Below are 26,336 nucleotides of genomic sequence, written 5' to 3' on the forward strand. Positions count from 1 at the left end.
TTTAACTCTACTTATACTGAATGCGGTTTGTTAAGAGGGAAAGGAGTAATGACATTGGCGCTCATGTTATTTTCATCTAAGTATTCGCGGTATAAGTGATTTTCGATTACCGCTCAAAAACTTTTGCCAAATAGCTGTGTTTAACTGCTATTAATAAAAACCAAAAACACAAATTTGGGTCTCCATAGCACTTTAGTAAACACTGCTATCATATTGTGCTATCAATGAAAGATTTTTTTGTAGTGCAAGCCATCACCACTTGAAGACCCAAGATCACATGTGTCTGTGTAGATCGTAGATCGTAATATCTTCCAGCCCCTATCAATTCCGGTCTTTTTCATATCCTCCTGCAACCCAGTCAATCCTGATTGATCCTCTCGGATCAGATCATTGTGAACTTTCCCTTGTTTGCTAATACCGTAATCCTGATGAAGATTCGGTATCTCCTGTGCTATTCCGACCCTCTTTCTCCCGGATCCCACTCTTCAAACCCCATCGGAACCCTAAATCAAATCTATTATATAAATCTTGAGGACATTTCTATAGATGCAAATGCTTCTAAATATAATTATAAGTGTACAAATGTATATTTCTAATGATTTATAAATTATAAAGAATTATGTCACACTTCTTATCTTATCTATTAAATAAAAGTAATTTAAGTGACTTATGATTATTATGCTTAAAAATAATTCATTTAAATTATATAAAATTATAACACACTATTTATTTATATATTAAAATATAAATTATTTAACTGAATTTTTGTTACATATACGTTCATAGGTGAAATCTTACAATTTTAATAGTTGATATTTTAGATTTTTATTTATTGTTTTCAGTTCTAAAGTAAAAATAAGTTTTACAATCAATTATCTGTGAACTTTAGATTTAAATACTGTTTAATACCTAATTCATATATAAAATTAAAATTAAGTTTTAGTCATATCCGAAACTTTTTTTGCCAAATCTTAAAAAAAACACATAAAACAATTATTTTCTGTTAAATTTAAAATAAATTGAATACAATCATACAAATGAAAGTAACATAAATGAAATAAATCATTAACGAAGATGCCAGAGCTATAGAAGCTTCTAACCATCTTCTTGGAACTACACAAAATATATTTTTTATGACTAAAGTATTTTCGTTTTTCAGGTGTTAAAATAAACTAAAAGAAAATTTACAACCAATTACTTGAACCAATCGTAATAATACTTGCATTTAAGGAAAACAAATTTTAGCGACTTGTATTTATGTTGTTGAATTATCTTAAATTTCACAGCTCTTTTAAAAACAGATGCTGAAATTTTTGATTATCAAACTACTAAATGTTAAAATTTTAATATTTCTAATTATTATTCAACAATTATAACATTTTTTTTTTTTTTTTTTTGTCGACAATTATAAACATAATATGTACTTTTCGTATAATATTATCATCCGTAAAATCGCGGGCAAACACCTAGTTAATTATTAACTCACTATCACATCTCATAATGAATCAGTTATAAACATTTCACAAATACATAAATTTTAAATGTTGGACCAATCCTACAAATCGATTTAAAGTGCTTGACACTGCAGCTTCCCAACTCTGCATACCATATCCACAACCGTTGCATTTCAACCAGTCAGTCCTTAGTTGAGTTTTTTTTTACTCTGTCGAATCATTATTTTGTTGACTCAAATATGTTTAGCATAAATGTATGGATTATTAACAAAACTAACCAAACTAAAGTTAAAATAGAAACTATGTAAGATTTTATAAAATAGTCATTCAATTGATGTTTTAATAATGTAAAAGCAAAACTTTTATATGAAATATTATTAACTAATTCATTTTCATTATATATAAAATTTGAAAAATACTAAATTTGAAACAAAAATTGTGTACAAAAGTATAGATAAAATGATATATATTATGTATTTATAAGAAAAAGTAAAATTTCATTTACATTTAAAAATGAAAAAAATTAACCCTTTCTCAAATAAATCTTCTAATTTATCGATAATATGTAAATTAAGTCTTCAAAATCTGTAAATATGTTATTTATTGCATACACTCTTTCATCTAACTAACACAACGAAAATCCAAAATCTAATCTATAAAAAGTAATGAGTAACCCAATATATGGGTAGCCGAAATAAATTAAACCTTTTTATGCAAACCATTAAATTTTAAGTTTTGAGGATGTTCATCTATTTGATAACTTCAAATTAATAGTTTATTTTTCCTCTAAATGTTTCAAAATGGATTGTGATATTCATTAACAAACAGTCATGCACAGTGTGCATTACGTTTAACAATATAAAACATTATGTCATAATAATAGTGTCGAACACACTACATTTACAACAATGTTGTAAATCAATACAATACTAAAAGAGGGATATAAGCCATGGAGAGGGTGTCCACGTAGGATAGAAAAATAAACCAATCAGAGAGCCCGAAATTGCCATGTCATCTCATTTATTTTTCGTAAAAAATGAAAAAACAATGCAAAGGAGAGCATCGAACCCGGGTTAGTATGATATATATATAGGACAGTTAACACTAAACCATTGAAACTTTCTTGGACACATATACAAGAACCACTAAGTATATAATCACAAATTCTTATGTACATTTACAATAATATGAATTCAACTTTCAAGACTCCGATATTTTGTTTTGTAAAAAAAAAATAGGTAAGTGACTAAGCTAATATATTTTTTGAAAGTGTGAGAACGTTGATAAATATGAAAAAGCATAGATTTTTGTTTTCGTGACAAAGTTAAGAATTTTGTAAAAGTAAGTTTAACATATAAATTTTCGTGACAAATATGAAAAAGCATAGATTTTTGTACAATTTTGACAAAACAACTCAAAACATACTTCTCTAATGTCTTAATAAAATATTATTTAAGGGTGCAATAATTAAATATATTAATTCAATAAATTTTGTAATTTATAGACAAAACAATAACACAACAAATTTTCAAACATTTGTTTAACCTATCGATTTTTTTTCATGAGAATCCAACTAAACAAGATAAAAAACAATTAGATTTACAAATATTTAATTACCATTTTATTCAATTTTGATTAATTTCAAATTGTCATAATGTATCATTTTGAAGTTACAAATATGAAAAAGCATAGATTTTTGTACAATTTTGACAAAACAACTCAAAACATACTTCTCTAATGTCTTAATAAAATATTATTTAAGGATGCAATAATTAAATATATTAATTCAAAAAATTTTATAATTTATAGACAAAACAATAACACAACAAATTTTGAAACATTTGTTTAACCAATCGATTTTTTTTTCATGAGAATCCAACTAAACAATTAGATTTACAAATATTTAATTACCATTTTATTCAATTTTGATTCATTTCAAATTGTAATAATGTATCTTTTTGAAGTTACAAAAAAATAATGTTCTTTCTTTATTACACTAGCATTATATATAGATTCTATATACATAAAATAAATATAATATACAACATAAGCTTGCTTTCCCCGATTCATATGAAAACTTTTTAAGTTATCCACAAAGCAAATTAATTAAATCAATGAAATTGTTAGAATACAACAAATTAATATATAATTTTATTTTAAATTAAATTATTTAAAAAGTGTATTTTCGTTAAAACAAAATAATAAATAAGTAAAACTGATTTGATGGTAATTTCTATGACATATATATATATATATATATATCAATTCTGTGAAAGAAATAGAAGCTTAATATGGAAAAAAATCTTAAATACAAAAAACTCTAAAAATTAACAAAAAAAACTAATAAAATAAACTATGATATCACTTGAAAGCTTCTTAAACCATATTAATAAAATATCGATAATTAGACAAATTTGATTTTTTTTTCCAGCAAAAAGTTTATTATTAATTAGCATCACTTATTTCAAGATGTTTAAGAAATGGTGGACAAAAAAATAGGATGGACATTAATGATATATGAACTATGAATAGTACTTTGTGAAGCTGACATAGATAACATATCTGCACATCTATTTCTAGTCTTTTTTTATGCCTAAATTCAATTTCTTCAGAGTAGTTATTCCACAAATAGATCGTATGAGATATTGTTTTGATATGTAGATTTGTTTTTTCAATGTTAAGAAGATTAATAACTGTAAAAATGTCTCCTTCAAATATGATATGTCTATAACCGAGTCCCCAACATGAGACAAGTTTGTTTAAAAAGTAAATAATTTTATTTTTCTTATATTATATAATCAATATATATTATTTACTGATAATAAAAATATAGTTATTCATCTATCACAAATATCTATGCAAATATGTGAATCAAGTACAACAATCAAACAACATAATGATTTCCACAAAGAAAATTTAAAAAATATATTTATGTTATGTAGTCATATTTTATATTCCTTAAATAATGTAATAAAATATTATACATTACTTTTTTAAAATTGAGAAATACATATATCAGTTAGACAAATTAAGCGATAATTAGACAAATTTGATTTTTATTTTCTGAGCCAAAAGTTTATTTTTAACTAGCATTATTTATTTCAAGATGTTTAAGAAATGATGGACAAAAAAATAGGATGGACATAAATAATATATGAACTATAAATAGTACTTTGTAAAGCTGACTTAGATAACACATATGCACATCCATTTCCAGTCCTTTTTGATGCATAAATTCAATTTCTTCAGAGCAGTTATTCCACAAAGAGATCGTATGAGATATTGTTTTGATATTCAGATTTGTTTCTTGATTGTTAAGAAGATTGATAAGTGTAAACATGTTTCCTTCGAATATGATATGTCTATAACCGAGTCCCCAACATGAGACAAGTTTGTTAAAAAGTAAATAATTTCATTTTTCTTATATTATATAATAAATATATATTATTTACTGATAATAAAAATATAGTTATTCATCTATCACAAATAAAGTACAACAATCAAACAACATAATGATTTCCACAAAGGAAATATAAAAAATATATTTATGTTATGTAGTCTTATTTTATATTCTTTAAATAATATAATACAATATTATTCATTATTTTTTAGAATTGAGAAATACATATAATATCTTATCCGCGCGTAGCGCGGTTAAAAAATCTAGTTTATATAATATGTAATAGCAAATCTTAAATAGGATAATTGGTAATTTTATTATATAAACGTATTCTTAATTGTCCACATAGACCCGTAGTTTCAAAGTTTATTTAAAAAATCAAGATAAATTATGTTATATTGCTTCATTGTGTATATAATTCTAAACCAATTTGGTTAGTACATAAATCGAAATAATACTTTGAAAGAGCAACGTTTTATAAAAAGATTTGATCGAGAATATCATGTCACTAGCCAAATCAGGAATCCAATCCTAATCATCAACAGCACATTTTATTCATCAGTATACACGTCACATAATTTTGGCCCGAAATCAAATTAAATATAATTAAAAAATGTTCTCAATTGATAATATGATGTTTACATGTTCAATTCATATTTGATCATTCGTTCGGTTATTCGAAAATTGAAATCCATATCTTTTGTTGTCTTTAACTCAACTTAGGGATTATTTTAAGCAGTTCATTATACCTTAGTCTTTCTCCTATGCTTGTTTTAATTCATGAACATTTTGGGAAAGGCCACGACTTATAAGATAATACTCATTTTATATCAATCTATACATCTTTGTACTGCTAGTACACTATGGGTTCATTTTTTTTTGTCAACTCAAGTACACTATGGGATTTTAAATCTTGTTATGACACGGAGATAAGTGATAACAGTTGTACAACCAACAGCTGCAAGTTTTAGTCTAATCTCATATATATTAATAGAAAAACATTTAAAAAGTTATACCTTATAGTTTATACTACTTAAAAAAATGTCATGCAGAGTTATCACGTAATTAGAATGCTAATTTTGCGTATATGACGGCTTAAAAATCAATTGAAAATTTTGTTAGTCAAAATTAAATTGTTAGGGAATGTTGTATTATATAGTGTGTCCATTATGGACCATTCATCTATCAAATTGAAATGATTATATATTCTTTCCTTAGATAAAACCTACGGAATTATCTAATGTGATTAAGATATATATAGCAATTAATGATTTTAAATAATAAAGATTTGCTAACAATCTGTATACTTTCTATCATGTTTATTTAATTATTTATTATTAAAATAAACTACACAATTATATTAATCGTATAATAAAAATTTAGATTTTTTTATATATTATATTTTGAATTTTTCAAAACGAGTATAAATTACTAAAGATGTTAAAAGTCTCACATACACTTTGTGATCAAGGTTCATTTTTTTTATTTCTATAATAAGATACAATGATTATAAAAACATATGAATAAATAATTTTATTCTAATAGGTGTTTATGTTATATATATATATACATATATACACATATATTTCATATCGTTTAATTAAACTATACTTATATTTTGATATATGCATTGAATATATATTGAAAAGTTAATATTTTAATTTTGAAATCTTGATTGTTTTTTTTTTAAATAATTATAAATTATTGAAACCACTAAACATTCCACATTAAAAAAAAATCATTGGTGTAAACATTTGTTACATATACTATATATCTATGTTAATATCATTTAAATTTAATTATATATCATATACGATAGATAAAATTGATTGTTTTGATTTTTTACCCTAAAATGATTGCGAATAAAAAACAGCGGCCGTTTGATTTATATGCGCACGCCAATTGATTACATAATAGTAACTAATTTCTTAGTTATTTAATATATAATTATTATTTTATTATTTCATAATATGCAGAAAACATAAAATAAGTAATAAATATAAAATATTTATACTTTTGTGCACAAGGCACGAATTTTAACCTAATTATGTATCTCTTTAATAATTTTAAATCTTAAACATTTTCTAAATCTCAGGCCAAAATAAAAGAACGAAATGAAAATAAACTCAAAAATCAATATTTATATAGAGTAATAACTAAAATGAAAAAGCGACACAAAAATGAGAAAAATATTGAAGATAGATAGGATTGACACGTGAACGAAAATTTCTCATAACCATAATTAACTTTTAAATTGCTAAATCATGATATAAAACCAAGCTGACATAGTTTCATTGTAATCAAATAGTAGGTATGAGATTCTTTGGCCTAAATGTTAGGTTTTTATTCGATAACTGATTTTTTGAATTACAATATTTTAAAAAATGAGATCAGTTTATCAGTAAACAAATTATGTTAACAATTTTTTTTAAAAAAATTATTTAAAAGTCAAAAATATTAATTCGATCAAGAATATAAATTTTATTTTCCTATACGATTTTTCTTAAATAATTTTCATATAAGAAAAAATTGGCAAATTGGGCAAATCGCAAGTTCGATATTAGGGAGTTGGGCGACCTCAAGTTTAAATTAGTAAATTGGGCAAATCGCCTTTTCCAGACTTGTGAAATGTCGACAGAGGGCGCGCGTGGTTCTTGATATTACGACCCTGCCACCTCTGGATTTTTTATTTAAAAAATCCAGAAAAGAAAAGAAAAGAATAAAAAAAAATTAGAAAAACAAAAACCTCACATCAAAATATACCAGAACCACCTCTAAACAGCTGCAATTGAGAACCATCCGCCATATCCTTTCCTCCCTCACAATATCGGGTGCAGCTCATGCCTCTGTGTGTAAAATTCGCTGCCTCAAGTTCCCTTCTTCGGTAGCCTTTTTTACTCCTCAACAAGGAGACAGGCAAAGAGATAGGGTTCATACGTTTTTGTATTAAATAATTAATATTTGTCCTGTTTTTAATTAATAAATTAAAGTAAAACACATGTTTTCCAAAGTCACCAGTCATTAATGGCCATTCGTCCACCTTGGAGCCGTTGTTTCCCGCGAGAAATCTTCAACTATGAGGCCTTCAAGTTTTGGGGTCAAATAGCCCAAAAAAGAAGCCCACTACCATGTTTCCTTCTGAAATTAAAATAATATAATATTAAAATCATCTTTTACACGCACATCCGGCGCGCGTGTGTCGGTTTTCCTGAGACAAGTTTTTCTGGGCAAAAGACAGCTTAGTCCCACGAATTTCAGTTCAAGATTGTTGGGCAAAAAGGTTAAAACTGTCCACTTTTTCTTCTCTCTCCTACTAGGTTGCCCAACAACCTAATTAAAGCATGGGCTTGCCAAATTTCTAATTCAAACTTGAAAGTTGCCCAATCTTCTAAATTTCCCAGTAATATAATATTAAAATCATTTCTTACATGCACATCCGGCGCGCGTGTGTCGGTTTTCCTGAGACAAGTTTTTCTGGGCAAAAGATAGCTTGGTCCCACGAATTTCAGCTCAAGATTGTTGGGCAAAAAGGTTAAAACTGTCCACTTTTTCTTCTCTCTCCTACTAGGTTGCCCAACAACCTAATTAAAACATGGGCTTGCCCAAATTTCTAATTCAAACTTGAAAGTTGCCCAATCTTCTAAATTTCTCTTTATATAATTCACCATGCGCAAGGCGCACATGTCTTTTCCTAGTTTATATTAATATTTCAAGAAAATTATCATATAATTCTGTTGTATTTAAAATAAAAATGATAAAATATGGTAACTTATCTCATTAAGCTTAATGAGAAAATATTGTTAATTAACTATATGTGGTGAATTTTTTTTCTTCTTTATATATGCCTATATTAAGCTAGTTTCATTCTTATCTTGGGAGAGATAAGGGTGCCAGACGTCCTAGAAACAAACAAAGGCAAAAGAATGCCATATATTGTTTTATGTTTGTATTTTAGTTTATTTTGTCATTAATCTCCTAATTTGATATTTTCTGTAATTTATGAAAGAATTATCTATTTTTCCAAATATTTAACGAACTGTTAGATGTTACATTCGCAATTTGTGTTTTTTGCACATATATATTATAGAAATACTCCAAATGAACTATAATTAATATAACATTTATTTTATAGAAGTAATTAAGGATCTTTGTACGTGTAGAAGAAGGTGATGATTATTTAATTGAAACGTGACACGAAACATAAACTTAGAGATATTTCCTCTTTTTTTAAAGAATAATATAAAAGGATTTTTTTTTTTTGTATTTGAAGCTTCTTTATGTGATTGTATTTAATTTTTTTTGTAGATGCTATTTTACGGGATTTCACTAACTATAGCAATATATTTGCAAATCATAGGAAACACAATTAGGATAAAAATATTAGTACACATATACATCAAGATAACTATAAAAATAAAATTTGTACATATATGTATCTATTGTAAACTATGATTTTTGTTACCTTCTCCGTCCCTATCAACTTAACGCACAGTTCTATTTAAATCTTTTCAAAATATGAGATTAAGGACTCATCGGAACACCAATAATATCAAGAGAAATGAACTCTTCCGACGTTAACTTCTCTCTTCTACAAAGCCAACCAAATATTCCCCCAGAATTCTTCTGGCCGGAAAACGATTTGACCCCTTCAGAAGGAGACCTCAACCTTCCAATCATCGACATGAGTGGATTCCTGAATGGGGACGAGGCCGAGACACAGCGTGCAGCTAAGGCTGTAAGAGAAGCGTGCATGACTCACGGTACCTTTTTAGTGATCAATCATGGCTTCAAGTCGGGCTTGGCCGAGAAAGCTCTTGATATATCGAGTTTGTTCTTTGGACTACCCAAAGATGAGAAACTAAAGGCTTACAGGACCCCTGGGAATATCTCTGGCTATACTGCAGGTCATAGCCAGAGATTCTCCTCCAATCTTCCATGGAGTGAGACCTTGACTTTGGCCTTCAAAAAGGGTCCACCTCAAGTTGTTGAGGATTTTCTAACATCAAAGCTAGGTGATCGTCGTCAAGAGATCGGGTAAATCAACTGCATGCATGTAGTGCTAGGAGAAACCCTAGTCGATATATGATTATCTATTTTTATTGTATAAAGAAACAAAATATTTGGGTGTTCAAAAAAAAAGAAACAAAATATTTGTTTTATTCCTTAGAACTTCCTGGTCACAAAATTTGTTTTTGTTTCAGTCAAGTGTTTCAGGAATTCAGTGAGACAATGAACCGTTTGAATCTGGAGCTGATGGAGCTACTAGGAATAAGTATGGGTCTAAAAGACCGGACATATTTCCGGAGATTTTTTGAAGACGGAAACGCTATCTTTAGATGCAACTATTACCCGCCGTGCAAACAGCCAGAAAAAGCTCTTGGTGTTGGCCCTCATAATGACCCGACAGCTATAACTGTTCTGCTCCAAGACGATGTTGTGGGTTTGGAAGTCTTTGCTAGTGGAAAGTGGCAGACCGTGCGCCCTCGTCCGGGTGCTCTTGTTGTCAATGTTGGAGACACCTTCATGGTACGTTTCTATTTAATTAATACGACAACACAATTTTCTCATCAATTCAAAATATTAGGGATAACTTATCAAAAAAAATTTCTTACCTTAACATCTTTCAACAAAAAGAAAAAATTGTGGAAGACAACTTATCATAACATCTTACCAAAAAGTATTTTTTTTTTTCTCAAGTTCATGCATAAACCAGAGGTTTGAGAAAAATGGGATATTTATCAACTACCTGTGGGAGGAATCAATAAAATTCCTAATAACAGTGCCATAAACATAAATTTGAGTACATTATTTTTTTAATATACAAGAATTTTTCTTAAGTTCACTGCTTAGGATGAACCTCTAGGTTCGTTAAACAATAGTATTTAATTATTTTAAATTCAATATCTTTAAAAAACAAAATAATAATAATTTGTGAAACTATATTATGTTTTTAAAATAAATAAAAATAGTATTAATTACCAAAGAATTTTTGAAATACTATGTATTATTATAATGATAAATTATTAATTATGCTTTCATTTGAAATTTTTACATAATATAATGTTTTTGAATATTCAATTATATACTGTATTCATTATAAAAGAATTTTACCTGATTAATATTTAGTTATGTTTTTAAATTGAACTTGTGGAAGACAACTTATCATAACATTTTTTTTAAGTTCATGCAATAACCAGAGGTTTGAGAAAAAGCGGATATTTATTACCTGTGGAAGGATGCATTAAAATTCCCAATAACAGTGCTGTAAACATAAATTTGAATACGCTCTTTTATAATATACGATATTTAAAGAATTTTTATGAAATATAATACTTATTTGGTACTGATAAGACTAGTATAAATCACTTTTCTATGTATTTACGTTGATTTTGAAACAGAGTTACAATTTGATAGAACAATTTTAGTTGAAGTAATGTGTTATTTTGGATTTGATACGGAAGGCATTGTCAAACGGAAACTACAAGAGCTGTTTCCATAGAGCAGTGGTTAACATGGAGAAAGTAAGAAGGTCACTGGTGTATTTTTCTTGTCCTAGAGAAGACAAGCTCATCATTCCTCCTCCTGAACTTGTGGAAGGCGGAGAAACTTCTAGAAAATACCCTAACTTCACATGGCATCAGCTCCAGAGATTTACCCAGTCTGGCTATCGAGTCGACAACACCACTCTCGAAAAGTTTTCTTCTTGGATCGCCTCCGACTCCTCCAAAAATTAAGCCGTCGAAAAGAGATCAGCTTCATTTGTACTTTCTCTATCCATATTTTCGGGGGTGTGTTATCATTAGCAGCTTGTTAATTATTACTCTAATTGTTTCATATTATAAATGTTATAGCTGTTTTTTATATTTGTTGAATATTTGAAGTTCATATTTATCAACTAAGATTATTATATGACTATCTTCATAATATTTGATTAGTATTAGTTAAAAGGTTCTAAAGAAAAATGTTGAAATAAGTTATATAATATTACAATCTTTTTTCATCAAGGAAAATGCCGATCTATTAAAGGAAAATCTCGTAGATATGAGTCAGACCACTGATGATGATTTTAACATAGCCAAATAAAGAAACCGGCATTAAATGTCTGATTTGGTGAGAAAACTTGAGAAATCCTATGTAAAGATTCTTTGAGCTCTATTTTCACACAACCAAGAAAAAATAGTCTAGAGAGAAGTGAGAGTATGAATGAGTGTGTAGAGAGCGAAGATCAGGAGGAGGAGCAAAGAAGTTCTACACCGGTAAACACTAGAGAGTTCAAAATCTTCGAAATCCTTGAGATTCTTCTAAAGTGAGGGTTTGATTAGTGTCAGCCCACTAATCTGTATTTTGTCTTGGTTTTGTTTGTTAGGATTAAAACTGTGCATTAAGGGAATCATTTATATAAAGTTCGTTCTTCTTCGTTTCTCGAGGTGGTTTTCAAAGATCGAAGAACGTTCTTGTGACTGTAAGAATTTTGCATCTTAGATTGCATGTGTTGATGGTATGTTTACATTGATATGTTTTGTGAATGAACATAGAAATGATCTTGAAAGAAATTGACATGTTAAGGTGAAAATGTTATAGGACAAAATTAAGAATGACGCTAATTAGGAAAATTACGGGATTAGATCAATGATATTAAATAAAAAAGTAAGTTTTGGCTTCAGACCGTAAAATATGTTTATGATTGTGTTTTGGCTATGGGTATGTATGTTGGCGTTAGCGGTGATGGACCACCGGGTCGGTGGACCTTAGGTCATATGTAATGTGGATTGCCGAGTATGTGAACCTTCAATAGTAGGGATTGTCGGGTTGGTGGACCTTTGATCATAGGGAATTTTAGGTCATGGACCTTCGGTCATATGTTATGAGGATTGTCAAGTCGGTAGGCTTTGATCAAAGGAATCGTTGACTCTATGAAATCGTTGGATTAATTATCCCGAACATTTAACGTGACTCTGGAAAATGTCTTTTGTTGGGGTCAAAATCGATCCTAGAGAAATCAATAGCTAAAATCACCCGAAAATTGTATCATTCACAAGAGTGAGGCAGAAATCTTGAGATAGCACAGCATACGCCGTCCATACTTGGACAAAAAATACATAGAACAAACTCTGCATATTTCTTTGCGAAAAAGAAATAAAGAGATTTTTGTCCAAACAAGATTTATTCTGAAAAACATTATTTCAAGAGGTTTTTCCGAAAAACACCGCGGTTTTACGAAATAATATTCTGTAAAATAAACTTCAAAAAGTTTCTATGGATTTTTTTTTAAATCTAGCAAAAAGAATTTTTATGAAAAAATCTTTCGTAAAATAAGCTTCAGAAAGTTGCTACGGAAAAATTTTCGTAATATTAGCAGAACAATTCTAAAAGCATACAAAACCGTCAATGAAGAACAGAAAAGACAATACAAGGGAAGAAAGTGGCCTCATCACGGGACCACATCACCCTGCCTCATCTCCTTTCCTCAACCCCGGATCACATTTCCTTACCTCTTCGCCCTTGAGCTCCCTCTCTCTCCTCTTCGCTTTGCCTCATCATTGTGCCTCATCGCCCAACCTCATCGCCCGACCTCATATCATGAGCTCAGCTCCAAACCTTATCACATGAGCTCATCGTCCTCAGCTCATCTCAATGGTCTCATTGCTCCTCTCCGTGTATCATCGCCCTTAGCTCCTCTACATGGCATCATCACCCATTCTCATCACCCTCAGCTCCTCCCCATGGCATCATCACACATGAGGCTCTCCCTCTTCCTCATAGCCTCACCACATCGCACATGAGGCTCTCTCACTACAAGAAAAGGATTTTATTGGCGGACGGAAAACGCTATCTAACGATACAATACGGTTTATCAAGCGATGTATCATCGCCTGTTATAGTAGATCAAATACATTAGATAGTGCTTTTTTATATGCAATTAAATATTATTTAATAGCATTTCTTTTTTTTGTTATTACAGAACAAAAATAAAATGGAAAAAATAAATCAAAAATTAAATTAAAAATCACAAATCAAAATAAACAAATTAACAATAAATTTGATGAGAAAATTGGCTTCTATGCCATAAACTAAGACCATATTTATGAGTGAAACTGTTTTGTGTCAGTGACTGCTCTCTTTCTCTCATCTCCTCTTTTAGTTCTCTGTATTTTTCTCTCTTGTTTTTTTCCTAAGTTTTTTCTTCCTCTTTCTCAATTACTTTTCATTTTATCTCTTACTTTTATATCTTCTCCTCTCAACTAAGAACAATATTCTATGTTTCTTACTAAATGATTCAAACTAGGTTTTATTGTCTCCATTGAGTTTTTTTCTGAGTTTGATTGTTCTCTTTAAAACTTCTATTTTTTTATTTTTGTTGGGTTTTGTCATTTAGATCTGGGTTTGCAAATCGGTGCTGAGATATGTTTTGGGACGTAGGTGGAAATTGTGTTGGATCTAAAGTTAGAGCAATTGACGAAGCCCTTTCCAAATTTTTGAAAATTAGTAAACAGTGGGGCCTTTTTTAAATCCTGGTCATGATGAGTTCTTGAAGTTATATTTCGATGTGGATAACTTTTATGTTAGTCGTTATTATATTGACTATCTGATATTATCTAGATTTCAGTGAATTTTATATCTTATTTCATTTCGGAGATACATGTTTTGTTAGTTGTTACAAACATGTACCACAAATTATAAATGTTTTGTAAGTTGTCAAATGAATATATATAATTTGTTAGAGCTTCTCCAAAAGACACTCTAAAATTTCAAATATGAAGTTTTTTGTTCTCCAAAAATGAACTTCAAAACTTTAAATTTGAAGTTTTGAAGAGTCAAACTCTATATTTGAAGTTTCACTACTCAAAACTTCAAATTTGAAGTTTCATATTTTTATTTGTATTTTGGTCCCTACAATCACACATCATCTTTATAATTCATAAATATTTTCTTGTTTATTGTTTTAATCCTTAAAAAAATTATATCTCATATATATTTTAATTTTTGTTTACAGATTTTAAATTTTACACATAAAATTAAATAGGGCTTTTTCAAATATGACCTAAAATTTCAAGTCAAATACAAAAATAACTCATGCTTTTTCTGAAACTTTTTTCCCCTATTCACTATAGAAGTTTGAGTTATTCACGAAGATACCATTACATTTTTTTTCTTTGTTGCAAATAATTCTTTCACCTTATCATCCTCATCTTCACCAAGTATTTACAATATTGCAATTGCCATCAATACACTAACCACCATGAACAACCAATTTGAAGCTCTTAATGCATCAAAGTTTCGATTTTTACTCTTCATATCTCATTACTTATGCACACAAATCACATCTCTTTCACTCTCTTTTCAAATTCATCAAAAAAAAAAAACTAAAATTTTGATTCCAAGCTTTCTAAGGTTCATAGAAACATTGAAGCTCATGATTCAAGGTCATTAACGACTTGATAACTTTTGTAGTGAAGTTATGGGTACTTGGAGAAGCAAAACAAGTAATCTCACAGGCTCAAGATATGAAATCATTTTTTTCTCAGTCTGTTAGCAAAGACTTTCAGAAAACTTCGGGAAGACTTTCAGAAGACATCGCTAGATGTGTTCTCCATCAAGAAGACTTCCCTAGAAGTCTTCTAACTTTCCTTTATTAATAAAAAAAAAAAGAAAATCCCAGAGAAGACTTCTCGGATAAATAGGTTAGTTTTACAATTGACCAAAGTTTGTCAGAAATTTGACTTCTTATAGAAGACTTCTCCGGAAGTCTTCTCGGAAAAACTTCTATAGAAGTCTTCTGAAAGTTTTTCCGAAGTCTTCTCACTGTCGCAAGAAGTCTGTGACTTTTGCAATTGAAAAATAATAGTGAAACATTTAATATTAATGAGAAGACTTCTTGAGAAGTCTTCTCAAATTTTATTCCGAGTTTTGGTCAAACCTCTGGTTACGAGGGAAGACTTCCTACGGAAGACTTCTAGAGAATTCTTCTCTGGAAAAAGCAGATATAGTCAATTGCAAAAGTATTCCAGGTAGACTTCTTGCGACATTAAGAAAACTTTCAGAAGACTTCTCCGAGAAGACGTTCCGAGAAGTCTTATATAAAAAGTTAAGTTTCTGACCAACTTCAGTCAATTGCAAAACTAACATGTTTATCCGAGAAGTCTTCTGTAGAGTAGAGACTTCTTAAGAAGTCTTCCTTCGTAAAATTGCAATTGCAAAATTGACCTAAATAGAAGACATCTTAAGACGTCTTTGATGTGGATAAAGTTTAATTTCTCTACCACTCTGCTGCAAGCCCAATAGTGCCGATATAGTAGTAAAGATGTCAATCCAACCTATGATTGTTTAAAGCATGGAGAATACAAGAAGTCATTTAATCTAAGCAAATAAAGTTTTGTTTTAGTTTGATGAACTAGTCTCAGACAACAAACGCAAACAAGAACAGATTATAATCAAGGTTAAAGGCTAAACTCATGGGACAAGTCAATCGATTTCGGGTGATAGGCTTCAGACTTAAGATGCTCAACATAATCAACTAACAAGTTTCTTTAACCTAGGAACACAATGATAAGCTACTCCACTCTCGTGATAAAATCTCCTATGCTAGTCATGCATCAATACATCAACTCTCGTTGGTCAACTACAGTCAAGCATGCATTCAAACAAGTTCTAATAGTTGAAGTGCCTTTAATGCAGCAACTCTCGTTGGTCAAGCAGCAAAACACAATATGAGACATTCGGACAATTCATCGAACACCTTTCGGGCAAGAGAAAATTCAAGATCTAGAAATAGAGAGATCAAGTCTATTCTAGCATTAAGCACATCTCATTTGTAAGAAACATTATTAATCTAGCCTTAAACATCTCAAATCATCCACATTTTACCATAATCTACCTAACCCTTAAGTTTATAGGGAGATTACTCACTAATAGTCATGAAAACCTTAAACTATGGTTTAGTTTAAGGGTAATCATGATTAGGTGAAGAGATAATCAAGATAACACAAGATTAAATTGCTTAAAGATTCAAGCTTTTGCAAAAGTTCTTAAGAGAGAAAAATAGATCTAAAAAACTAAGATCTCCTCTAGGGTTTTTCCCTTAACAAGTATTTATAGGCAATGTGGCATATGGTTAATTGCCTTAGCACTAGTGGGCTTCAAAACACAAAGACCCAAACAAAACAGCTTCCCCTAGAGCATCAATGTGCAAGATGCAGCTTTACTAAGGTGGTCACTTCAGGGCTCTAGGTAATTTCAAAGATCTCCCTACAACAACAAAGTGCTGAAGACAAGTTCCTGAAGTGGGCACTTCAGAGCTGTAGGTGAAACTGCGTTTCTTCTTCCTCCTCTTCGACTTTGGCCCCCATAACTTCCATTTGTGAACTTTTGCCCTCCATTTAGCCCCATAACTTTTGATTGTGCATTCCAGCCCCTGTATATGCAATCTGTACAAATGCAACTCCTAAACACTAAAATGACCCAAATCTAATAGCTAAAAACATATAAAAACACTATACATCAACTTCCCCAAACTTGCTTCTTTACTTGTCCACAAGTAAACTTTCAAAAAGAATAAAAAAGAGAGGTTTAAATTGGTAGTTGCTAAGCAAAAGAAACTCTTCAAAGCCATCAGCGTGATATCCATACAAAATCATAGCAAACAGCCAGAACATGATTTTTTATTGAACTCTAGCTTAAGGCCTATCTAAACTCCAAATTTTGTTTCTCTACACTCACCACTTAGAATCCACTACAAGCCAATCAACCAACCCTCACATTCATTAAAACTAAGTCTTAAGGTGAGGTCTCGCAAATGGGAGCTCGATCCTGATCATTTGGTGAGGTGAAGAAATGGATGTGAGTGGTGAAACAAAGGGTTTAGCGCTTTTTGGTGGGTGGTTCACTCTCAAACATAGGAGCAATGACATTATGCAAAATCCATCTAAGAAGGGAAACAATTTATGCATACAACAGTCAATCCTCATTGTTCTACCCAAGTCCTAGAGATGTGATTAGTGATCTGCCCTTTTCCTCATGTCATTCTTTCTTTCTCTCACCCAAAGCTTCAAAAATCTCTCACTTTTTTTCACTCACCAGATGAACTCACTCTTTCCTTGCCAGTCTACTTGGGATTTCTTTGGTCTATTTCTTCACTTAGCTCTATTCTCTTTCTTTTCCCCATAATCTATTGATTTTTGTTTCTTTCTATTTCTTAGATGTTCTTTTTCTTCTCTTCCTTCTAGAGCTAATAATTCTTTTGATCCCTAGTGCTTTTTTCCTTTTAGACTTTTGTGGTTCATCCTTTTTCTTCTCTCCTTGATCTAAACAAACATTTCAGCCCATACCTTATACATCGCCTAAACCCACTACCAATCCTAATTGCTAGCTCAAATGAGTTCCTAATAGCTAGCCAAAATGAGAACCAACAGTTGTTTTTCCCAATACTCTCAAGTTTTTGCACATGTCAAAGCTATCAGAACATGCCTCACTCAAGCAATTGAACAACAGTGGTTTGAAAGGAAGGGTAGGGTTTTTAGGCGAGGAAACCATCCTAAGATGGCCACTTGGATTGACAAAGATTGGTAGAAATGGAGTAAAGACAATCCAAGTGTGTATACGGTATCCATGATTAAGCATTCAAGAGCCCATAAGCGAGAGAAATTAGGTTCATTAGACTCAAATACATTGGATTTGGAATCAAGGACGAGCAGTTTCAACCAAGCAATGAGTTCAAGAAGAGTTTTCAAGGCTCAAAACGTACAAACCTTTCAAGATATGCTCATGCTACTAGCTATGATTGAAACGAGTATCACACTGGGTTCTTAGCATGAGTTCTTTGCAGCAGCTTCCTATGCACATGAATGCAACCTATATGCTTGTAGACTCGATCCTAATAATGAAATGCAACAAAAATTCTGTTTTTGTTTTTCTTTTAATTTCAAAATTTTATGGGTTTTTGTATGCAATAAGTATTAACAATGCAATGCATGAGACTCAGACAAAACAAAAGAATATGTGAGATAGCATGTCTCTCCCCTAGACTTACTTCACACAGTCCCTAGTGTGAGAGTAAAGATGAAGGAAAGACCACAAAGGATGAATAAAACAAACTAAGTATGCACATGGAAGGGATGACACTTACTTGGAGCCTTTGCAAGATGGATGGGAGGGTAGATTGGGAGGGGAAGAGATATACCGTACCGAGCCGTCCCGCGTGCGTCCCGATTGGAGCTTCGGCTGGAACCACGTCTAGACGACCAAACCGACTGAACCACAGCCCGTCTTCCCCGACCAACTCGACATTCTACGACCCACAGTCGAGCCAGACTTAGCTTGGGTCGTGAAGAAACCGAAGACGGACATGCATTCTTATCCGGCGGACTATCCGGACAGTCCCGCAAGCATCCTTACCCGTGCATCCATCTGGTTCAGATGAACCTGGACATTATCTGAAGGGTCATCTTTGACCAATCTGCATGGAAGACTAAGTCTTTGACTCATTAATTCAGATCTGGTCAAATTTGTATTTTCTATGCATTATTTTTGTGTATTTTATTTATTAGTCTTTAATTACAAACAATATAAATATGTAGTCTCATTCTATGAATAAAATCAATCTATGTTTTTGAGTTTATTTTGTTTCTTCTTTTCTCTGAGTGAGAGAGAGAGAGTTATTTAGCTAGTTCATTGGTGTGAACCGGCATGTTGATTTGGTGGTCAGCCATTTCATCTTTGTGTGTTGTTTGGTGGTTAGCCAACACATTCATTCTTTCTTGGGTGGTTTGTCTTACATCGTGGGTATATCAAGAGCCATTCCGCATCTCTTGATGATCCCTTCAATCCATTTCAATTCCAGAAGTGCCATTTACCTTCTCGGTTCATTTCCAACACCCAGCTAAAGTGATCCTTCCCGATTTAGGGCGTATTAAGTGGTATCAGAGCCACTTTGGCTGATTTGTTTTCTTTCATCTTTCATCTTCTCATCTCTCCACTTTTTTCTTTTCTTATTTCTTGGATCCGGACTGTTCTTTTACTCCCTTGTGATCGCCTATTATTAAAAAAAAAATGGATAAAAAAATAGTTCTTGGGTTGAATCACTTCTGAAGAGAAATCCAGGGGGAGTAGTAGAAGAGAAACCCTGCTGACTGAAGAGAAACCCGACTTTAGGACAGTTAAGGCGGATCCATATCAAAAATATCTTCATCTTTCTTTATCTTTTCTTTTTCCCACAAAAGTTTGTTTCGGGTTTTGATTGCTGAATTTTGACTGCCTATCATCCTTTGAACCAGTGGAAAGAACTCTGAGTGATCACCTAAAAATCGTGATCTAAACACTTTGAGAGTGTGAAGATTTTTATTTGCTAACTCTTTTGTTACGTGTTTTCAGGATGTTTGGACTTCTCAAAAAATCAAAACCACAACAAGACATTTATTTTCCTTTTAAAACCTTGTTAGAAAAAGAGCAAATGATTTTTGGAAATAAGAAACAATTTACTTCTAATGGGTTTGATTTTGTGCAGAAACAAAGAAATCAAAGGAAGAGACAAAACAGGTTAGATGATGATGAGAAGTGGGTCAGAAGTGGTGATCGTCCCTTCTCCAAAGCCAAGAGAAGCAACCGTGATGTGTTTGATCAGAATGAGGTTCAAACTTATGTCAGTTTGGAGAAGATGTGCATAAAGCAATTCATGCTATCCGGCAACTCAAAACGAAGGGAAACACCAACTCTTATCCTGCACCAAAACAGCAAAGTAATTTTTCTTCTCTTTCAAATTCTGATTTGAAAACTAATGTGTTGTCTTTTGATAAAAGCAAAATTTTGAAACCCACAAGCAAAGCTCATTCGACCAGGTGCTTCAAATGCCATAGGATCAGTCATTAAGCTAACAAGTGTCAAACACAAAGACCGTTGGTGACTTTAAAGAATGAGAACGTTGAAACCGAGCAAAAAAGGAAGATCCATTACCAATTTTCGATGACTTCACATATGAACCAATGGAGGGGCTAGATGAAGAACAAATTCGTGGTCATTGATATACCTTGGATTTGACCCATTTTTATCCATGGTATATAAGTATTTTACTATATATATATCTATGTTTTCTACTCTTCTAGGTATGTTTTCAGGTTCAGGTGCATTTCAGAGTAAAGCTATGACTTTGGAGCATTTTGGAACTTAAAGGACATTTCACCCGAGCTGACCACGTAGAGGTCGACGAGAGGAAGAATAATCGATCGATGTGCATCAGTGCTGACGATCGATATCAGGAAATGCCTCGGCAGATGAAGATTAATATCGATCGATGTACACAAGTACCATCGATCGATGTCGAGACACCAGACGCGCGACATTTGGATTCAGTAGACTTAAAAACCAAGGCCAAGCCAAATTACCAAAATGCCCTGACGAGTTTTTAACCTAGTAGAATATATACTGCCTAAGTGTTTTGACGGCAGAGAGCAGAGCTTTTTCTAGACCTAGTTTTGTTACAAGTTTCATTTGGGAGAGAAGATCACTTGTGATTGGAACTCCTTGTTTTCATTTCTTTTCATCTATACTATGAGTTTCTATTCCTTTATTGTTATGAATTGCTTTGCTATGTCTGAGTACTTCAATTATTAGATCCAGAGTTCAGATAGGTTTGTGGGATTAGCCCCAAACTATAGATCTGAACCTCTTTTGATGAGAGTAACACTCCTTAGGGTAATTTGAGTGGTATCAGTCATCAAGCCAACCAAGAAGAATCATCTTCCATGCAAAAAGCAGACCGAACTCAAGGTGAGCATTGTGCTGATTATGGTTCTTTTTCTTATAATCATTCTCCATTTAATGTTTCAGATTTGAGGACAAATCTTTTTGAAGAGGAAGGGAATGATGTGCCCCGGTTCGTGGATCAGTCCATTGGAGCCAAACAGCTTGGAGATCAGGACGTTCTGAACAATTTGACCGACGTTCAATCATCCGACCGTACCGATCACACTGACCGAGCCGTCCCGCGTGCGTCCCGATTGGAGCTTCAGCTGGAACCACGTCTAGACGACCCAACCGACCGAACTACAGACCGTCTTCCCCGACAACCTTGTGTCATGAAGAAACCAAAGACGGACATGCATTCTTATCCAGCGGCCATCCGGACAGTCCCGCAAGCGCCTTTATCTTTACCCCGTGCATCCATCTGGTTCGGATGAACCTGGACATTATCTGAAGGGTCATCTTTGACCAATTTGAATGGAAGACTGAGTCTTTGACTCATTAATTCAGATTTGGTCAAATTTGTATTTTCTATGAAGTATTTTCGGGTATTTTCTTTATTAGTCTTTGACTACAAACACTATAAATATGTAGTCTCATTCTATGAATAAAATCAATCTATGTTTTTGAGTTTATTTTGTTTCTTCTTTTTTCTGAGTGAGAGAGAGAGAGAGAGTTCTTTAGCTAGTTCATTGGTGTGAACTGGCTTGTTGATTTGGTGGTCAGCCAATTCATCTTTGTGTGTTGTTTGGTGGTTAGCCAACACATTCATTCTTTCTTGGGTGGTTAGCCTTAGATCGTGGGTATATCAAGAGTCATTCCGCATCTCTTGACGATCTCTTCGATCCATTTCAGTTCCAGAAGTGCCATTTACCTTCTCGGTTCATATATAACACCCAGGTAAAGTGATCTTTCCCGATTTTGGGCGTATCACTATGGTTGACATACCCGTTAGTTTTAGATAGCGTTTGTATATTTTGAAACGCTATAATAGAGTGGTATATTTGGAAATGCTATGATAACATATGGTTTTATATGTAATATTTGGATTTAATAGCAAAACATGATTAAAAACGCTACTTTTGGTTTCTGAACCCCTAAACCCTAAAACAAGTTTTGAAAACTTAAACTCTAAATACAAACTTTAAACTATATTTTAACATCAGATTTTAAATTTAACATCAAAATGTTAGATATAAACTCAAAATTAATCTTTTCCAAAAATTTATCTCAAATCTTAAAATTAATATCTCAAACCTTTAACTTTTAAACCCTATACTCGTACATTTATTCTAAACTCTAAGTTTTAAATATAAATTCTACAAGTAAATAAAAAAATCGACTCTACAAGTAAATAAAAAAATCGCATCACCAAACAATTTATTCTAAAAGTTTAAACTAATCTTTAACACTCAATACATATAATTTCTTAATGTATTTATCTCCGTATACTATTAAAACTACAATAAAAATAATCATAATTAGAAATCTCTTTGTGCTTAGAAAAAAAATATAGTAATCCTCATACTATTCTTTCATTGGCTGAAACAAAAAGTGTGTGGATTGCAAAGTGTACACTATTTGATTAAATTCATTAAATGGTTCAGATTTATTCAATCTGTGTTTCTTCCTCTCTCTCTCTCTATCTCTCCATCTCTCCATCTCTCGTGTCTTTGTTATACAATCAGACACAATTCATTATTCTTTTTAGTTTCTTTTATTCTTTTTTTCGTTTCAGATATGAAACAACTTTTTATCTATCTTCTTTCACCACGACACCATCTCTCTCTGAACATCTTTGTTCTTTCTTCTCTACAATCTCTCTCTCTCTCGTCTCTTTTGTTTCCGTCTTCAAGGCCAACCTCTCATCTTCTTCTCAGTAACTCATCTCTTCTCCACTTCTGCTCAAGCTTTCCCACGTCTTCTCATCACGGATCTCGAACTGTCGCGAGTTCTCCATCTCTGCCGTTGCCATCTTCCGATCTGTCTCCTCCTCTGTTTCGTGATGAAGTGACGTCTCCTCCCCTACTTTGTGAAAATTATACTCCTCTCTTTTGTGACAGCTCTGCTACATGACGCCTCCTCTGCCTCTCGCCTCCATGAAGTCTATGTCCCATGATGTCTCTCTTCCTCTGAGCGCCGCCTCTCCTCCACTCATCTTCGCCTCCAAACCTCCTCTCCTCCACAACTAGCCGAAGATGGCCCTCCTCTGCGACAACCCTACATCTCATCCTCGCTGGAGACAGCTATGCTTCTCGTCAAAAGTGCCATGGCGGCTCGTTGGAGAACAACCAATTAGGTTTAGGTGTGAACTGTATAATTTTCGTTTTAGGTTTAGTTTTTTTTAATTAAGTTATTTTGTAACTACTTTTATTTGTAAACCAAATTCAATTATTTTGTAAATCAAAATTAATATATGATATATTTAATTGTTTTTCTTGATTTGTATTTTGTTTTAATTTTTAATAATGTAAACAATAACGAAAATTATTCGCTATTAAAAATATTTAATTACATGCACAAAAGCGCTATTAGTATATAATAATAATTTAAAAAAATCACTATCTAAAATGCCTGATTTACTATGATGGACAATGACACAGCGCTTCATAAATCGCTATCTATCGATACGATAAGTGTTATTTGACAGTTAATCGTGTTTTACGAGATTCTGCCATGTTCACTCGTAGACATTTGATAGAGTTTTCAACAATATACGAAGTGCACTTGATCATTTTCTTTTTTTTTTTTGCTAAAAGGTAAATATCATATAAATGAAAGTTTATACTTTACAAGAAAGAAAGATCTAATTATGTTACACCTTGGCAAAAAAAGCTAAAAACAAGGTAATAACCCGAATGAAGATGAGCCGGACTAGTTTCCACGTTCAGCGCATCCACTTTTCCATGAGTTTAAGGAATTGCTTCCTCTCTCTTCTAGCGGTGATGATGTTTCGCATCTCCTTGTCAATGAATCTGAAGATTGTTTCCGGCGCAAGGACAAGGTTGTTGTGCAAGACATTGTTTCTTTGTTTCCAAAGATGATATACTATAGACTGAGCTGCCAATTTCCTCAAAAGAGATGGAGCAGCTGATGAGTTACCTCGAATCCAGGAGAGAAGCTCGGACCAATTTGTGAACATCCTATCTGGCGGGTTGAGATGGCCGATAGAGAGGCGCCAGACACTAGTGCTGTAGTGACAAGTCATAAACAAATGATCTCTTGTTTCATCATAAGCAGAGCAAAGGCAGCAGGTTGTAGGAACTGAGAGACCCCAAGAGGCCAGCCTAGCTCTAGTTGGCAATCTGTCCATGTTTGCAACCCACATATTGAAACTGTTTCTTGGGATGGCTCCCTTAAACCAGATAAGATTTGCTGTTGTTTGCACTGTTGCTGATGGTCTGAGGTCCTGCCAAGTATATGCAGCACTAAACTTTGGTTCCTCCTTAGCTGTAGTAGACCAGACGTATGAGTCTACATCCTCACTGAATACCGGACAGGGGATGGAAGTGAGAAAGATATGAAGCTCCAAGGCCTTATCAGATCGAGGCGAAGCAATAGACCACCCAGTGTTGTTGCACGCCTCAGCAACAGAGCTGTGGAGAGGGACCCGAAGCTGACAGGGGCCAAAGGGACCTAAGAAGGTTATTAGCTTACCAAAAGGAGTCCAAGGATCAAACCAAAAGCTGACTCTCTGACCATTGCCTAGCAAGGGCTTAATGAACCTTAATCCCAACTCTCTCAGTTTTAGAAGTTGCCTCCAGACCCAAGAATCTAAAGAGGATTCCTCTAAACTCCAAAAGCTTTTACCCTGAAGACTGTAGTGCCTGTGCCAAACTGCCCAAAGAGACTTGCTGTCCGAGAAGAGCAACCAAAGGAACCTTAGACATAGTACCTTGTTCCACATCAAAAAGCTTCGTAGGCCTAATCCACCTTCAGATTTAGGCAGGCAAACCGTCACCCAAGATATCTTTGCCTTACCTGTGATGTCAGTGTCCCCCGACCAGAGAAATCTGGAACAGAGAGATTCAATTCTTCTAATACATCCCTTGGGTAGTGTAAACGCCGACATCCAAAAATTCACATTTCCATAGATAACAGAAGCGATTAGCTGCAGTCTGCCAGCAAAGGAGAGGGATCTCACAGCCCAAGACCGAAAACGAGATAGAATTTTGGATATCAACGGCTCATACTCAGAGACCCGCAACTTCCGGCTCATCAAAGGAAGCCCCAAGTATCTGACAGGCAGAGTACCTGTAGTAAAACCATACAAAGAGATTTCATTTGCTTCGGTAGCGTCCAGCCCAGAGTGGTAGAGCTCGGTTTTGTTTATGTTCATAGAGAGACCAGACCAGGAAGCAAAGTCCATAAGACATTCAGTAATGCCATGCAGGGAGTCAGCTTTACCGTCAAAGAATACCATAACATCATCGGCGAACATCAAGTGAGAAATTTTAAGCTCGGAGGTTCTAGGGTGATAGCCGATAGAACCAGATTCATACCGAGAATAAAGGAGCCTGGACAGACCCTTCATAGCAAGGACGAAGAGGTATGGGGACACTGGGTCGCCCTGCCGTATACCTTTGGTGCTATTAAAGAATCCCCCAATAGAACCATTTATGGAGACCGAAAAAGAAGCTGTCGAAATACACTGAGAAATCCAAGTAATAAACGTTTCAGGAATTGAGATAGCCCTTAAGGTCCCAATGATGAAATCCCATCTGACCGAGTCGAAAGCTTTCTTAAGATCG

General features: G+C 32.8%; 2 protein-coding genes across 5 annotated transcripts in view; both read left to right on the plus strand.

The window, feature by feature from the left end:
* LOC103833097 overlaps nucleotides 1-26,336 on the plus strand; it is a 1,138,500-nt gene that overhangs the window by 642,540 nt on the left and 469,624 nt on the right. The window lies entirely within an intron of this gene.
* LOC103833135 (gibberellin 20 oxidase 5) lies at nucleotides 6,877-19,911 on the plus strand. The gene is made up of 3 exons (XM_009109234.2): nucleotides 6,877-9,888; nucleotides 10,056-10,380; nucleotides 11,316-19,911. The coding sequence occupies exons 1-3, from the start codon at nucleotides 9,413-9,415 to the stop codon at nucleotides 11,586-11,588; spliced, it is 1,074 nt and encodes a 357-aa protein (XP_009107482.1). The 5' UTR covers nucleotides 6,877-9,412; the 3' UTR covers nucleotides 11,589-19,911.

This window comes from Brassica rapa, chromosome A08, assembly GCF_000309985.2.
Source record: "Brassica rapa cultivar Chiifu-401-42 chromosome A08, CAAS_Brap_v3.01, whole genome shotgun sequence".
NCBI classification, from domain to species: Eukaryota; Viridiplantae; Streptophyta; class Magnoliopsida; order Brassicales; family Brassicaceae; genus Brassica; species Brassica rapa.